We start from the raw sequence: 16,842 nt of genomic DNA, 5'->3' as shown, positions 1-16,842 counted from the left end.
GTAAGGGGGTCTTCATGCCACTCAAGGTCTAATTGATCAGATTGCTAACTGTGAACAGTGCTTCTCCCTGCCCAGTGGTATTTTACAAATACTTTGGAATTACTTGTTACTGCACAAATTATTTCTGACAAATATACCTCCAGGAAAAGAGAACACACACTCTTCAACTGCTAATACCAACATACTAGGTCAGACTATTCCAACAGAAAGTCCACACAAAATCATGTACCACTAGTGAATTAAAGAATCTAAAAATATTGATGTCTATGAGTACTGTTTCTTTTTCAATATTGCATCGGTGTGATAATGTCCAAGTTACAGTCATCTCTTGCACAGAATTTCTTTAAAGATTGCTCTTAAAAGATGTTGTTTAACAAACAGTAGTCTGTAAGTTGTTCTCATCATGCCTGCCATTTAATTTTAATGCACGAGTGGCTCTCAAACTGGACAGGTAGAATACTCACAAACCCCCCTGGAAAAAATTTGACATTTGACTGCTCTCTCCCCATTTCTTTCTGTCCTCCTTCCTTCCACCCCCTCCATCTTCCTCTAAAACACTATTTTATGGTGAAAGCATAGAGAACTCAATTCTTTCTTTAAGCCAACAATAAACATTCCTCACTGGTTTAGCTGATCTGGAAGAGGGACAGTCAGCACTCTGCTGAATATCTGAAAAATAAGGCAAGACTGGGGACAGGACTCAAAACACATTATGGGATTCCCTGTGGACCTCTGTAAAGAGCAGAGAGATGCAGAGATCATGAGAGGAAGGCTTTGGTGTTGCCTAGCAGGCAGCAACTTTGAGGGGAGTGATTAGGCAAGAAAAAAACTCCTACTGGAACCTGAAATACAGGCTTAAAGTGAAGCTGAAGGCAAAAGGAGAAACATGAGTGCATATCAGTGAGAACCAGTCCTATGGGTACAAAAGATAAAGAATAGACTGAAGAAGTTTGAGAACAGGTGGTAAACACGAGAGCAAACCCAAATTTCCAACGCAAAACAGGTGTGCTATTCTTGGAGAGCAATCCAGTATGAAGCTGCAAGCCCTCCTACCTAATTCCATTCTCTTTATTTTTGTCTCGGCACTATCTACATGAATCAAAACCAATTACAAAAATAGATGCACGCACTTGGGTTTTACTGGCTCCCAGAATGTGGTTGCAGTGGAAGCAATGACTCTAATATTTGTCTTCTTTTAACATGTGGTTTCACTGGAAGGTGGTTTGCTTCTTGAGCTTTTCCTTAACGCATCATTTGGATGTTAACCACGAGAATTCCCGAGGGCTTTTGCCCTTGCTGCTTTTGTCAGTTTTTTTCTTTTTTTAAAGAGTGAAGGATATTTCCAAAATATATCTGTAAAACTTGCCTTTTAATGTTCTTCATTCATAAAACAGATGGAAAAGTGAAGAGTAAGGAGGAGGTAATGTACAGCAGGAAAGCAGACCTGTACAAAGAACCATCACAATGAAAACCAGGTTACCTGACTCTCCATTTCACCATAGTAGAAATATTAAAAGTAATGTTCTTCAGACCGTATCACATTTAATTCCTAGAACAGAATAGCAGCTACGTTGGTTTTGTGCCGAAAGTCACTTTCCCACTGCTTTTTGTAGGTTGCTTGCATTACTTAACTTTAAGGAGTCTAAAAGGCTTCTGATTGTTTCACTTCCCATTCCCTTTGTCCTTCTCATCTTGTTTGTATTACTTTTTCCAAATGGTATTAGTAGGGCTGCCAGTCCCCAGGGCTCTTTATTGATCATTCGCTGAGTTCTATCTTCCTTCTGTAAAATCCAGGCACTTTCTCGGGCCATAGCTACAAATTTCTCCAGCTGTGGCTGATTAACATTCTTGCTGATATTAAGGTCTTGTTCAAAGGGATTCCAGATATAAAGAGGAGACGACTCAGGTTTATTTACTTCCTTTCCCTGCAGATAGTGTAAAGGAAAAAAACACACAAAGTTGCACGTAGGCATTATATGCTGAGCAAGTACCAAATCACTTGAGTGATCACATCAGCGTTAAGAGTATTCTGTCCTAGTAGAGAACTTTTTTGGGGAAAAAAAAGTCATTATTAATCAAGTTAATTTTCCTGTCAATCTAACTGTACGACTCTATTCTCTAAATCCTCTTAGTGGTTGTTTTCCTTGCCACATAGAGCTTAGATTTCCTTCAAGGCAAAGAACGTACAACAACTTACCCTGCCTTTTTGGCCACCCTCCCATTTGCTTTTCCACAAACCTCAAACCTCACTCGCTGCAATCTGCTCCTCTCTCCATTTGTGTACGGGCAGCACGAGTCTGTCATATTAACGTGCACAGCCCAGGCTGATAAACTACTCCAAGCACTTAATCTGTTCAAACCATTCCCCTCACAGTGCTCACTAAGAGCTACTATAACAAAGCAAGACTGCTGCCTTGGCTGAAATTCCCCCCCATTTCAGTTTGGTTTTTAAGTAGAGAGCTATTTGGGTCACAGTCCACTTTTGTGCACTCGCTGTAGTACAATGCAAGCTGTTGACAACTACATAGTTTGCTACTTAAATGCACTTCCCATCACAGTGCTTATCAGTGCTCCCTAGCTAACTGGCTCTGCATTACAGAACCTCTGCAAGCTCTAGGAGGAACCTACCAGCTAATCCTCTTCCAGGAAGAGTCTACATACTGATACATCATACCCTTGGCCCCAGGGCCAGGACTAGTTAAAGAAAAAAACAGCAGCAGCACAGACATTTCCCTTGTCCAGGTCAGGCTATGGCATGTGGGGGCTTTTGCTCATTTCTTAAGCCTTAATGGCAAACAAAATTTACCCAGCTTAATTAATTAGTTTCTAGGATCAGCCTGTACTGGCAAAAGACCTTTTATGCCAGAAAGTGTTGCACTGAAATCCCTCCTCCTCTAAGCAGTCCATCAAAAACAAGTGCTAGTTAAGGTACTTACATATATGCATGTCCATTACACTTGCACACACACACACACACACCAGCGAATAACATGACTGATATGTAACAACCAAAGTGACAGTGCAGCCCTCTTGGCAAGCAGAGAATGATCACACATTATCTGTCACAGAAATTCAACCAATAATGATGAGAGATTCAAATTCACTTACCCGTCGAAGATTTAAGGAATTCTTCCTGAAGTCAAAGTTTCCAAAATACTCGAAGAAGTCACAGAGCAGCTCATCTAAGGGAAAGAAAACCAGGAGCCAACAGTAACGTTAAGGAAAAACTTATTTTCAACACACAGAAAAAGGGAAATTAATGAAGATTTACCTACCAAGTGTTTCTGTATTTTTTGTAGGGTTAATCTTGCTTAAATCGCTAACAAATGAGCAATCATATCCTCCAATTATATGCTTGTCTTTTTCATCTGAAACATAGATTGCAAGAGTATTCTGAAGTGATAAACAATAAAATGCCATTGTATGTAATCAGATTCAAATATGAGACATGACTGAATTCAATGAAAGCACAGCAAATGAGAAGTTCACAAGCATGTTTTAGCTATTTAAGTTGAATCTTAACATTAAAGACTTAAAAGAAAAATATTTTTTTTGACAAGCAAAGGAGAGGAAGCATGAGTAGATGGCGTATTTTCAAAAACATCCAGGAAAATGGTATATGACACCTTTATATCTCCAAAGTTAAGTAACAAACCTGATACCTCTGGATACAGAGCTTTATAATACACGAAACAGCACAAATTTCTGAGGTTAATAGTTATTATAGGGCATCATTAATCACACCCAAAACCTCCACACCCCTTTTTCTGTAATGGTATTGACATTTCTACAAGCATATTCCTATGACATGTTTCATTCTGAGTATAAAAATTCCGGGTTTATTTTGAGAACTTGTTGGTAACTGCTGATGGAAACATTTAACCTGATTTTCCAACAACAGAACACAGACCTTTTTCTCTACTCAAAGCTTCCAAGGAAGCATGTCAATAAGCAGAAGAAATAAGCGAGGAGTCAAGAATCTGGGATGTCATTCTCCAAGCTTTCATTCAATTTACTGAAGATAACACATCCTGAAAGCTACGTATGAAATAGCCAGAACACCAACAGTCTCAAGGATATTACAAATTGTGAGAAAAAAGTAATATAGATACATCTGGTGTCTATAAAACAACAGACATCGCATCAATCTGCACCAAATCCTTAAAAACTGCAGAGACATGAGATCTCACAGGTCTGCTGCAAAACAAAATAAACAATAAACAGGCAGCGTGGGAGCCCTGGGCAAATAAATCACTTCTAGTTGTCTGAGGCATAGAACAAGCCTAACCCCTGTAAGCAGAATTTAGCATTGCACTAGAAATGCAAAACTAAATCTGTTTTAAGATGCATTATTTTCACAAAAAACACAAGTGAAACTTGGGTGTTCCTTCAAACTTAAGGCACAGAAAACATACATTGGTGTTTGAGAGCATACAGAAATGGCTTGGGTTTATTCATAGCTTTACGGAAGTTAAAATAAATGTGAAAGTCACTCCAACCTCTTTGATAAACAGCTACCCTTACCTGCCAGTTCTTTAAGCTGGTCTAGTGTTGGAATGATAGGTGGTGATCTCTTTTGCAGAAAAAACATGACCATCATGGTCAGAGAGAAGTTTGTAATCCAGGTACCAGGAATGCTATTGGTAAGTCCATGAACACGGGCCCAACATCGCAAACTGAACACCAGGGCTCTCACACGGGGATCAAGAGTGCCATAGATGTACAAGAGTTCTGAACTTCTGATAGCAATACTGAGGAAGAAAAGAAAAGGTACGAGAGGTAAATAAGAAGAGAATGGGAAGTACCAGTTGCAGTGCTGGCTGCTCTGCCCTAGATTACCAGTTATAAGGGAAGATGATATCTATTAAACAACAACAATCAAACAAAAGAGCAATAAAAACCACTTTTATCCATTAAAGAATAGAAAAGAATGTCTGAAATCGTCCAGGATTAAATATCCAATAACTTCCTATAAGAAGAGTACAGTTTAGGCTAAGTAGTAATATTACACTTGTGCTGTTTCCTGTTTCCTTGTTCCACATCATAATGAAGAAGAAAACCCAAAAAAACCATCACATACTTGGAGTTAAACTATACAGGATCAAGGCCAAAACCATATAGAACTTAGCCACAATTGCCTTTGGAATGCTTTAGATAATATGTCTATTCTAATATATTCTATACCAACTATAAATTCTTTTACAGTCTTATTGTAAAGACTGATCCGTTTGGTAATTTTCAAACGACCAACATTTGAAGCTTTATATCCTTAAGTTTTTGACAGCACAAAATGAACTTATGAATTTTAAGCCATAAAAATGTTGAAAACATTATTAACGTGATCAGAATGAATCTGAAGTTGTTCTTCAGCAAGTTCTTTAAACAAACAAGCAAAAACTGCAGCTGAAAGCAGCAGCTTCGCTTCCAGGTGCTTGCTCTCATTCCCACACTGCCACATCCACCACGCTGGTAGTTGTTTGTAATAACTACCCCAATCCAGGTCCTGCTGCAAAACAACTAATCTGGAAGGATAAAGGCTTTCAGATGGATCAGCTTTGATCCGTTTCATCACATGGTTGTACAAACACTCTCGCAGTCTATGAATGGGAAGGCAGTGAAAAGCAGGGAAAAAAATGGAAGCAGGATGTGAGAGCAAGACTAAATTTGGGGTCAAATTTAGTTTAAATTGCTTGTTGAACTACTGTTGCAGGAATTTTTACTCCCAGTCTTACACCGAATTCCTCTAAAAACCCAGCAAAGCATTTTGCGGAAGTTTGCCATATTGAAGTTTTGTAATACCTGGACTTCTAAGATTTCAGCTGTGAAATGCTTCCTTGTGTCTGTAAGATTTTTGTTATTTCTCCACAATAACAAGACACACACAATCTCAACCAACCAAACCTTTGGCAGGGAATTACAAAGTTTGCACAGAACTGCATGCTGCCTCTCACTGTGGCTGCACATTTGCGAGCAGAGTTATTGTAAGACATTTGCTCAATACTGTCCTAACAATTCCTGCATATTCTGAAACAAACCTTTGGGTAATTCAGAAAATTCAGTCTACATCAGATGTGATCAGGTGCTAGACAAATCACAACATTTATACTAGCATTGAATCTGTAAGTCATATCAGAAGTATTTGGAAAGATGATCACTCATCACCTTTCCCTAGCACTAATAAAAAGAGTTACATACTTTTTTTCAATTATGTACTTCACGCCAGTGCTACACGTGTACACTGATTTATGTATTACAAACTAAGTGACAGCAAAACAAACTATATGCTTGACTATCACCCACTGGTAACCTAAAAAAGTGAAAGCAAGCTGGAAGAGGAGGAAAAGATGCAAAGGGAAATATTTCTAAGAAGGCTGCTCCCTCTGTTGGGCACTACTGCGAAAGGCCCTGACAGTAACATTTCAGGCTGTTTTCTGAAGCAGTGGGCTGATTTATCATTCCAGATACTTTGCCAGCAAACAGGTGGACACAGGCCCTTAAGAAGCAAGAAGGAAAAAAAAAAGACCCCAAAATAACTAGGAGTCTAATGACCACAAAGCAGCTGAAGGACAATAATGAAAATTAGCATGATGCTTAACCTGAAGCAATCAAAACAAGCTGTGCACCCACATACCTTAAGGGAAGTAGTGACTGAAGAACCACGTCTGCTTTCAATTCCCTACAAGCCAAACTTACCATATAGAGTGTTTTTCAGGCCTGCAGTTTCAGCTTTCAATTGTTTACCATACTGCAGAAAGAGATCTTAATTTAACCACATTGGAAAACTAAGATCTGGAAGTCAAAAACATCCTTTTCAGACCCAACATTCACATTTGTTAACAACGCAGAACTGGGTAGTCTAAACGTTTTTCATGACAAGTTTCCAAAACATAAGCACATTGGTGTTCTGTGTAAAATGTTTAAAACCAGGCCTTACCTGTTGCTCACGGACAGATCACACTGGAATCCTGTTGGTTGATGGGCAAATTTCACCAGTGGGCAGCGAGCATTGAGTATCTTCTGTACGCTCATGCATCCGGGACCAAAATTATCAAGGCAATCACCGATCACAGAAAGAATTTTCTGAGTTGCTAATCTTTCTGATGGCAATCTTTTCATCTGATACTCCATTTCAAAGGGACCTTTTTTCTAACACAAGATTTTTTTTAATAAGTTAATAGTTCTGGAACTAAAGAGACATTTAAGAATAGTTCTGAAAGACAACACTTTGCAAAGGAGTCTGAGCAATTACGAGTTAAAATATAATTATTCAAAGCAGCCTGCAGAGCTTAAAAAAAAAAACAAACCATAAAACATTACTTTCTCTTTTATTTTCTTTCTCAGTGATTCATTTTTTCCAGGTTAATAGTGAGTAACTTACTGTAAAGTTATTTGTTTAGATGAGGGTATAACGCTACTACACGGCTGTCTACAACAAGTCATTCTGGAATTCCCAAGACAGCACAGACTGACTGAAAAGAGCAGCATACAATTAAGTTAAAAAGTAAAAGGGACAAAACACAACCAAACCACTATTAATTTCTAACCACCACCAGTAATTCCGTTTCATATCCTCGAAGTAGCAGTGTAAAGGAAAATCACTTTTAAATTAAAAAGCTTAAAAAAAATAGCATGCATATCGCTTAATGCTTCAAAATGAAGGTAAGTTTCCTTAAAACTTAAAATAATTGCTTCACACCTGATGCAGTTTTTTCAAAAAAATAAAAAAATTTGTGGAGCTGCACTGATAATGTCTGAGATCAGACATTAAGTTTCCTGTAGATATTTTAATTGTCCCATTTGCAGTTAACACCCAAATAAACTAAGTCCATACCCATGAAATCTCTGTTTGCTTTATCCTCTGTCTGTTTTTAAGCCCTAACTAATTTTGCTTGCTGATTTGACACCTGACAGTGACTTATCCTCCCCTGTGAAACATGTAATGAATGTAGTTTGAATGTGTATGATACAAAAAGCATTATGCAGCGACCTAATTAGTCTTCTAAGACATAAATAGAGGAGGTTACTCCTGTTGTCACTGTGTTAGCGCACAGAAAACAGGCACTCAAAGACAGGTGAAACAATTTGGGATCACGGACCTTGCAAATCATCCCATAGACTTACTTCAGGAGCTGTATTTGTGTCACTCTGATAACTAAGGTGACCCTTTCTGCTCTCCTCTTACCCACAGTTCTCCAGCCAGCCCATGTGTTTGAGCATACCAGGAGAGTGCTCCTTAATCCCATTTGGCTATGCAGCTGCATGCTACAGCAGGACCAGCTCAAAGTGTAAGAAGCCTACAGCTACAAACATTAACGTAGGTAACAGGAAAGAAAAATATGGAGAATTGGCTGACACTTGGGTGTGCTGGTGTTTGTAATTATGTAGCAAAACAAAATAAAATAAAATAAAATCACAACATGCCTTCCCAGGCAGCAGCTCAGTATCTCTAACAAGCTGGATGAAGACTTTTTTGTAATAATGAAGGAGATGCTCTTAATTGGTTGGACTTCCACATGGAGCTTTGGTTCCTCTTGTGGAGGATAAAATACTGATACTCACACCCTGTGGCATGGTGCTCAAAACAGCAGATACAGGTAAAGTAAACTACTTCTTTGGGGTAGACTGATGCACATCCTCAAGCAAGAAGTGCAACATTTAATACAATAACTTACTCTAAAACTATCACAAAACTCTGTTTTAAGTCATTCCCTAATCTCCCAAACTGCTTACAAGTTAACCACACCACATCCGTGGTAAACACTGCACTGATCATCTGCTCTTGGTAAAGAACACTCTGACTTTTACTGCCACCTAAGTCACAGTCACTGACCTTTTTTGCCACAAGATATGATAAAAAAGTGTGATTTAATGTAAATAGATGCTGAAATGCCTGGTCCTCTGTCACTGCTGGTACCTCCTGAAAGGCTGCAGCAATTTGGTATTTCAGAAGATAGATAACCTTCCCCCTGCTGCTGCATCATCCTGTAACTAACGCTACCTTCCTCTGCCTCTGCTCATCCTAGGAAAGACAATCAACTTATGGTTATTAGGAACACAGTTTGCCAGGGAAAGTATCGTATCATTGTCCCCATAAATCACACTGCCACCTGTATGAGATTTTTACCTTCCTCTGAAGCATTAAGCTGTCGCCTATTATGGGAGGTCCCCCACATCTTGTTTCCCTACGAAGTATAAACCTCTCTAGGTGCTGCCACCTTATTCTCCTCTACTCTTTGGCTATGCTTGAATCAAGATAGGAGTTGCACTAACAATTTTTACAGTCCTTTGCAAGACAATGCTTTAACAAACCTTACTTCTGTGTATACTTTCACTGTGATGGAGCAGATCTGCCACATTTTAACACTCTGAAGTTTCAACACCACCAGCGAGATCTTCATCTTTAGCACATAAAGATGACATCTGCATACAGGACAAAAGCCTCGCTGCACCACAGAGTGTAAATATGCCGTGCAGCCCCTTAACCTGTCCCATAACTGGGAGACAGCAGTGCAAACAGCATCCCTGCTGGCCTTTGCTGCAGCAGCCCCACCGCAGCAAGTCTGTCAACTGCCCACAAGTCCTCACCACTTCTAGTAACCCAGCCTGTTCCCACATCTCTCTGACGTTTATAACAGAAGTTTTAAATAGCGCAGTTCATTTAGGGAACGATGACAGGCAAATAGCTCTGGACACACACTGCTAGTTTGGTTTTTGTTTGCTTGTTATTATTTTTCTTGCAGCACTTGCTGTGAATGGATGACAAGACAACTTAAAAGAACAACATATACAACTATCTGTCCTCACGCTGAGGGAGAACACTCCATCTCTTCGATGCATCTCGTAACACTCACTAGACCACCTGGATTCTCACTGCAGAATTTTTCATGCCTAGAACTGCTGCCATTTCTATACACTCCTTTTAGTTTTCCTGTCAACTACGTGAATCCAGTTCAGCTAAACTACGACTGAACAAAGCACATTATACAGCCCAGTTCCAAAGAACCTTCCATAACTCACTGGCAAGTGCAAATTATGGGTGAAGAAGTATTCTGAAATAAAATTTGGTGGTGGGAAACTATTTACCCAAGTAAGATGTAGGCTGAAATGTCTCTAGCGAGGCTAAATATTATGACTACAGTGGATTAGTTCTCCTCCTTATCTTGTTGAGACTTTGCATCTTCTTACATGTAAAGAACATGTAAAGAAACACTAGTAAGAAAAGCTTGAAGAATTTCTATAATTTTACTTTTTTTTCTGTATTTTTCTTAAAGTTTTCTGTACTTTTAATCTTTTATTAAAATGTCGTTGTTCATTATGTCAATTAAAAAATCCTCCTTTACCTTCACCTCAATTTCAGAACTGTTTTAGAAGCACAGTGAAGTTAAAGTGAGAATCTCTGTTCCCCTCCTCATGTAAAATAATCTGCAGTGACAGGAATCACTCCATTAAAACTGAATTTATCAAGTATACTGCAATACTGCATGATGCCTAGGCATGCTGTCACTTCAAAATTCAACAAAAGGAGAAAAAAGTTATTAAAAACTGCAACTGCAATTACACTTGCCTCCCTGCTTGATTTGTAGAAGTTTTTCAAAAGGACAAATGAAAAGTTCACTATACAAGAACAAAGGACGTCAATGGTCAAATTTTGTTCTTTTTCTAAAATGAATGCACTACATGTTTCCTAGCATTGGTATGGGACTTCTGCACAAGGATGATTGATTTGACATCTTTTCCACCTCTCAAACATTAAGCAATTCATTTTAGGTATAGTCATTTTTCCTCAATATTTATATTAACATTGTCCTGAAGTCCGCGTGCTCATGCAAACCGCACACTTACCAACCCAAGTCCATTGTTTATATTAGTCTGACTGAAAAAATGATGCATACATATATAAAAAAAATGATCAAACCAAATGTTAAGATGTAGGTAAGATGATTTTAAAAACTAAGATTTACAGTGACCCACTGCCTTTTATCCTTAGGTCTGGTTTATGATTCTGATTTCATCTTCTATTATAAGATTGCTTTCAGAGTGTGCATTTTCCTTAGAAGGCACAACATGAAAGAAAGATTTTCTCTCTGCAGAGCATCAATACCAAAGAAAACTGCTACTTACAAAGCATGCTTTGAAAACAGACGTTTTGTATTTGTTTTTTCCTCAAAACTCAAGAGGCAACTAAAGCAAAGGTTTCCTAGATTTTAACCTTTCCCACAAAGGCACAGTGATCTTATCCTTTAGCTGACATACCTGCTTTCATTGTGTTTGATCACTGCAATAATACTGAAAACTAGGAACGTCTGAAGGCATATTTTAAAGAAAAATAAAATGCATGGTAATATGCAAATAGTACAGAAAAGCTAAGCAAATTTTCAATCTCCAAAAGCTTAAGGCCATCATCTTTTTTTTTTTTTCTTTCCCTCTTTTTAAGGAGAACAAAGATAGCTTTCCCCAAACTATTATCACATACATAAAAAAGCAGCTTTGGTAATTAAGTGATTCTGGCATTTTCAGAATCTGTGAAGAACTCCAGCTTCTCCACAGGACACTTCTAATCCAAATCTCCCTTCTTGTCCTGATTTTCACCTCTTTCTTTCATATTTCCTTCTCCAGTTCAACAGGACATTTACACTATCCACAGTCAAAAACCAATAGCAAGAAACAAGCCTTCCAAAAAGACCTTGTCTAGCCCTTTCCTATTCATTATGCCTTCACAAACCTGGACCATGACACAACCTACTGTAACCATTACAACTGGGAGCTGCTCCAGTCCCAACACCAAGCACGTGACACTTGGCTACTGCACAGATTTCAGTATTCTGGTACCAGTGAAGACATGGTTATGAAGAAATTTAATTGTTGCTGGACAGACACCATAAACACGAACGGTGCCACCTGCAACTACTCACCAGTATTACTCCAGAAGGTCTTAACACAATCTTAGGTACAGCTGTATGTACTTTAGTAATGTAGTAAAGTTTCTATAGCAAGTGAGCTCTTTAAACCGAGGAAAAGAACCTGACAACCCTCCCAAAATGCAAATGCACAGAATTATTATGTACCAGGACACGGAGGACCTTAAAAATCACACCCAAGCTTTAAAATGGCATGGGTGAAGCCCAGCAGCTCCAGAGAAGAAAAAACAGTGATAATAATAAAATTGGGAAGTGTTGCTCAATCAGCTTTGGAGGATGAGGGTTTTCTTCACAGTAAAGTCCACCCTGACAGTACAAACGAAGTCTGGAAAAACAGCAAATTATTTTCTCCCTATTACAGGGAAGAACGAGGACTGAAGATGCACAGCGTAACCTTACCATTTTTGCAGCATGCTCTTGTGTGTCACGGAAGTCCAGAAACATGTCCACATCGCATCCCAGTTTGCCAAAGGTGTTCACTGAAGAGCCAAATGGCTTTACCGTGCTGTCTGGAAAATATGCACGTGCAAAATCCTGAACCAGGGAACAGGCCAGAAATCGGAGCTTGATATTTTCTTCGGTGAGCTGATACTCATTCAGCAGAATGTACATTTGACTGCTTATCTATTAAAGAAAATAAATACTGTAATAAAATACAAAGACCACCTTCTATTAATATATATTTTTCTTCTACTTACTATCATTGCAATTATAAGATCTTTATTAGTTTCAAACAGGTTTACAGCATATTGAAAGAACGATTTTGACATTTAAAATAATTTTCTCTATTTGTTTGAAAGTATGAGAACCACGGACACAAAGTTCTAACAGAGATTATTTTTAATAGAAATAAATTGCTTTATATGCTTCACACAGCCACTTGCAAATCTTAAGTGGACACATCATTTTTGTTTGAGAAAACTCTAGAAATCTATACTTACACTGTCTGCCTGATGAAGTTTTTGAATAAGCTCGTTCACTGGAATGTGAGACTGACGGGAGAGATGAATTGGTGTTTCTTCAGCAGTTTTAGCCACTGGATTTTTCAGCGTGAAGGTAAAAAGTCTAGATTTAAATGGGACGACATGATGCTCTACAGCCTTTGGAATTCCAACAACATCTTGTAATGAGGCTACACTGCTCTTTTCAGAAAATTCTATTAAAGCATGGATACCCTAAAAAAATAAGAATGGACATAGACAGAGTTAGATAAACACATACAAGCCTTGAACTTATTGTACTGACATTACTCAGCCATTTGTGGTAGCACTGGGACATTTTAATGAGAGAGTCACAAAGCAGAATACCAGCTTCTGTACCTCAGGACTTTTAAAATGTTTTTTTTTTTTTTTCACAAGAGGACAAGAAGATGTAAGGCATGCTATTCTTGGTAGTAAGCACTACACATTACTGTTCTGAAATCTATTTACGTTCACAACTGTAATGTTCATTAAAAAAGTGAGCTCTATTTTTAGGATAATTTACAGTGCTACGTAAAAGTTTAAGATTTAATGTAAAGCAGGTTGCTAGAACCACTTACAACAGCTATTGCTTAGCTAACTTACAAATAAAAATCTGTTGCTCAGCAACTTGTAAACATTAATAAAGACAAAAGCTAGTTTAACATATTAATTGTCCATAATACGCTTGACCTACATGTGTGAGGCCTTGACCAAATAAAAGCTTTTATTTTTTGTCCGAGTGTACATTTCAGTTTACATGGTTAATAACTTACCCGATTTTCAAAAAAGAAGTGACTGTTAATTTTTCCATGACTGGATAAATACTGCAGTAATTTTTTTTCATTAACTCTTGATGGGCATTTAATTAAAACAGTTCGTTCCGCTTGCTCCCGTCGTTCCGTTTGAACCTCTGTGAATGTCTTCTTTCTGGTATTGACTTCAGCATCTGCAAGAAGAAATGAGCATCAGGGGTTTTTTTCTACATAAAGATTTAAAATTGACTTTCAGCTCCTCTTCTGGGATTGAACAACTACAAGTTTTGCTTTGGCTCTCCGAGAGGATCACAGCAAAACAGCAAACAAGAAAGAATGAAATACATGCAGAAGTGCCTATTTCTCACAAACACATATGTTCTCTAAGAACAAGGAATAGGAAATACAGGATGAAAACAACACTGACTTTCCTTGCTGCCACAGGAAGTTTGATGATACAAAGAATCTTTGCTCCTCTCTGATTTGCTATTCACCACAAACAACTCAACATGTATTGAGTCTAACACGGAGGTACCCAGCAAGAATACGAGGCAAAGCCAGACCTTTGGCAAGCTGCCCTAAAAATTCACTTTCTCTCTGCTACCACGAAAACAGCACTTTCACCTGGGGAACAATTCAGCACTTGCTTCTTTTTACAAGTCACCACCTTCTTTTACAGTAAACTCCTACACAAAATTTTCATTTGATACTATCCTTGCATCAACTCACATCAATTTAACCACAGATCAGTCATATCTTGCTGCACTACTGGCAAGGTAAATTGCTGCTGACAGCCTACAGAATCAACACGGAAATAAGACAAGCTGGAACAGGCAAAAAACACTGAAAAGTTGTTTTTTTTGATTGCATCTAGGCAAAGGGGCCACTGCCCAAATCTGAAATCATAACCACATCCCTGCGTAATTAAATTAATCATCTGACCACATCCCACTACCACAGGCTGGAAGGCGCTCCCTGTTCGTACAGCCATCCATAACCCAGACTGGGAAGCGGGAGAGCATGCAGCTACCTCCCTGTGGCTACAGAGAAGTTCAACAGAGAGCTCCTTGTACAATATTTTTGATTTTGAGGAAAACGTAGCATTTTGTAGACTCAAGAAAATCTTATCTAATCAAGCTTGTTACTATTTATTCTAAATTAAAAGGAGTATTTTTATAATCTCTTTGTTTCTCATGCAAGCTTGCAAACAAACTACACAAAGCAGTTGTTTCAGCTGCTTAGTTGTGCACAGCACTTTACATCAGAAGAAACACAAGTCACAGCACGTCAGCAATGGCTGGTCCTCACCGGTTCTTGGCTTGCACTAAGAACATGGCGACAATCGAGTGTTTCAGCAGAACAACTGCTTTCTCTTAATTTAACTCTAGTCCATCTCTATGCGTAACATTTTTCCTGGGGGAGATGAAGAAGCGTATAGTGACTGAGGTGCTTGAGCAGTGACAGGTTCCACGGACCGGTGCCACAGCCAAGAGATGAACACAGCCCTTCTCACTCCTGCAGCTCTCTGTATGAGGCCTGGCTGGCTACACACTTCTCCCCTGACCTATACATGTTTAGTTACTACAGCAGAAGATGCTGTAGGCACCTGGCAGTGCTCCGCCATCTCCTCCTGGCTCTGAGCACTGCACAAACGCCAATGAATGCATCCAAAGGGCAGCTGTGCGCAGCCTAGCTGTACACGCAGCAGCCCACATTACCTTCTTCCCCTGTCCCGTACAACATTCCCAGCTAGTGCCAGAGCTTTGCAGTTATGGGAAAAAGTCCCAGAGCAGCAGCAGCGGTGCTGGGACCAGCCCCGCCACCCCCTGAGGTGCTCACACACACCCTGAGGCACCATTCGCACGCTGATCACACAGCGAGACAGAGAAAAGATTAAATTTATACCACAAAACAAGAACGATCAACCCAAATTGGGAACTGTGCTACATGTTCATTAGCTAAAGGACACAAACAGCGAAATATTTTTTCGTGAGGCTGCGACAACACAGCCCGACCCCCCCCCCCCCCCCCCCCCACACACACACTGAATAAAGCTGCCCCTGAAGCCCTACACCACCAACCCCCACGCACAGCCCCAGGACATTACGGCTGGAAAAGCCCTCTAGGATCGCCTGCTCCCTTCCCCTCCATCCCCGTGAGGCACAGCCTCTTCCCCCCCTGTCCCCCCCGTACCCTCCTGCGCCTCGGCCGCCCCCCCCGAGCCGAGGCGGGCCGCGGGCGCCCTGAGGCGGCCCGGCAGCAGGCGCAGCGCCCGCCCGCCCGCTCGCAGCGCCATGGCCGGGGCAGCGCCCGCAGCGCGCAGCCGCCTCACACCGCCTACCGACGGCAGCCGCCGAGGCTCAGCACTCCCCTAGCGGGCGCAGGCCTGCCCTAGTGTTATTTTATTTATTTATTTATTTATTTATTTATTTTTGGGGTGGAAAAGGAGAAATAAAAGAGTTTCGGGGGTGGGTGTCCTCGGTCTGTGTCACGGTGCCCTGTACAAGGGGTGGAGAGGACACGCTGGACGCCGCTGCATGTGGTGTGTGAAGGCAGTCAGGGATGTAAAAGTTTCAGGCACATCTGGAGGGGAGATGAGGGGTTGTGTGGGTGCTGCGTGGGTAGCAGGACTTGGTGGGTCGGCTACGCTCTTATTCACCTCCTGTAGAGCTGGAAAGATACTTCTATAACTTTATTATCTTGGGTTTATATCCCAGGATGACCCAGAAGATGGAGTAGATTGCTTTTAAAGTACTGAATTTTAATTAATATCCTACATACCCATGCCACAGAGCAGAAATGTTTTCATCCGTCTCTCTGTAGCAACTACAGGAGTTTCCTCAGGAGTCCTGTGACGCAGCTTTCCTAATTTCATTGGCGTGGAAAGAGAGAAACTCCTCCTCTTTGCTCTTTGAAGCTGGGCTAAAAAAGGAAAATGGTTTAATTAAAATTAATTTGGGGGTTAGGGAAACTAATAACCGAGGCATGTTCCCGAAAGAGGATACCCAAATACCCTAGCGTGTGAGCTGCTGTGTATTAAGGATGTGTTACTCAGCCTGAACCTCCTACCTTCAAGCTGCTGCCAGCTCTGCTCTCTCCCAGGCCTGGCCTCTCTCCCTTTTACCCCTCCTGCAACCTGCCTTCCTCAAACCCCTTCGTTTCCTTCCTCCGTTTTAGTTCCATTAGTCATCTCAACTTCTTTGCATTTAT

General features: G+C 40.1%; 1 protein-coding gene across 1 annotated transcript; it reads right to left on the bottom strand.

Moving 5' to 3' along the window:
- Positions 1–1,050: 1,050 nt before the first annotated feature.
- Positions 1,051–15,965, bottom strand: MTPAP (mitochondrial poly(A) polymerase). The gene is made up of 9 exons (XM_027450561.3): positions 15,826–15,965; positions 13,654–13,826; positions 12,860–13,093; positions 12,318–12,542; positions 6,935–7,146; positions 4,525–4,751; positions 3,276–3,368; positions 3,109–3,182; positions 1,051–1,925 (listed from the first exon to the last, which is right to left on the bottom strand). The coding sequence occupies exons 1-9, from the start codon at positions 15,926–15,928 to the stop codon at positions 1,590–1,592; spliced, it is 1,677 nt and encodes a 558-aa protein (XP_027306362.2). The 5' UTR covers positions 15,929–15,965; the 3' UTR covers positions 1,051–1,589.
- Between the last annotated feature and the right edge of the window lie 877 nt (positions 15,966–16,842).

The sequence above is a fragment of the Anas platyrhynchos genome, chromosome 2, assembly GCF_047663525.1.
Source record: "Anas platyrhynchos isolate ZD024472 breed Pekin duck chromosome 2, IASCAAS_PekinDuck_T2T, whole genome shotgun sequence".
Taxonomy (NCBI): Eukaryota; Metazoa; Chordata; class Aves; order Anseriformes; family Anatidae; genus Anas; species Anas platyrhynchos.
This window is presented reverse-complemented; position numbering and strand designations above follow the sequence as displayed.

Bases quoted from the DNA above. Each gene is read 5' to 3' on its own strand.
- MTPAP (XM_027450561.3), bottom strand. From the start codon at position 15,928: ATGGCGCTGCGAGCGGGCGGGCGGGCGCTGCGCCTGCTGCCGGGCCGC. The intron at 4,752-6,934 runs GTAAGGCCTGGT...TTTCTTCCTCAG, and splicing joins GATCTGTCCGTGAGCAACAG to TATTGCTATCAGAAGTTCAG. The intron at 1,926-3,108 runs GTAAGTGAATTT...CACTATCTGCAG, and splicing joins ATTCCTTAAATCTTCGACGG to GGAAAGGAAGTAAATAAACC.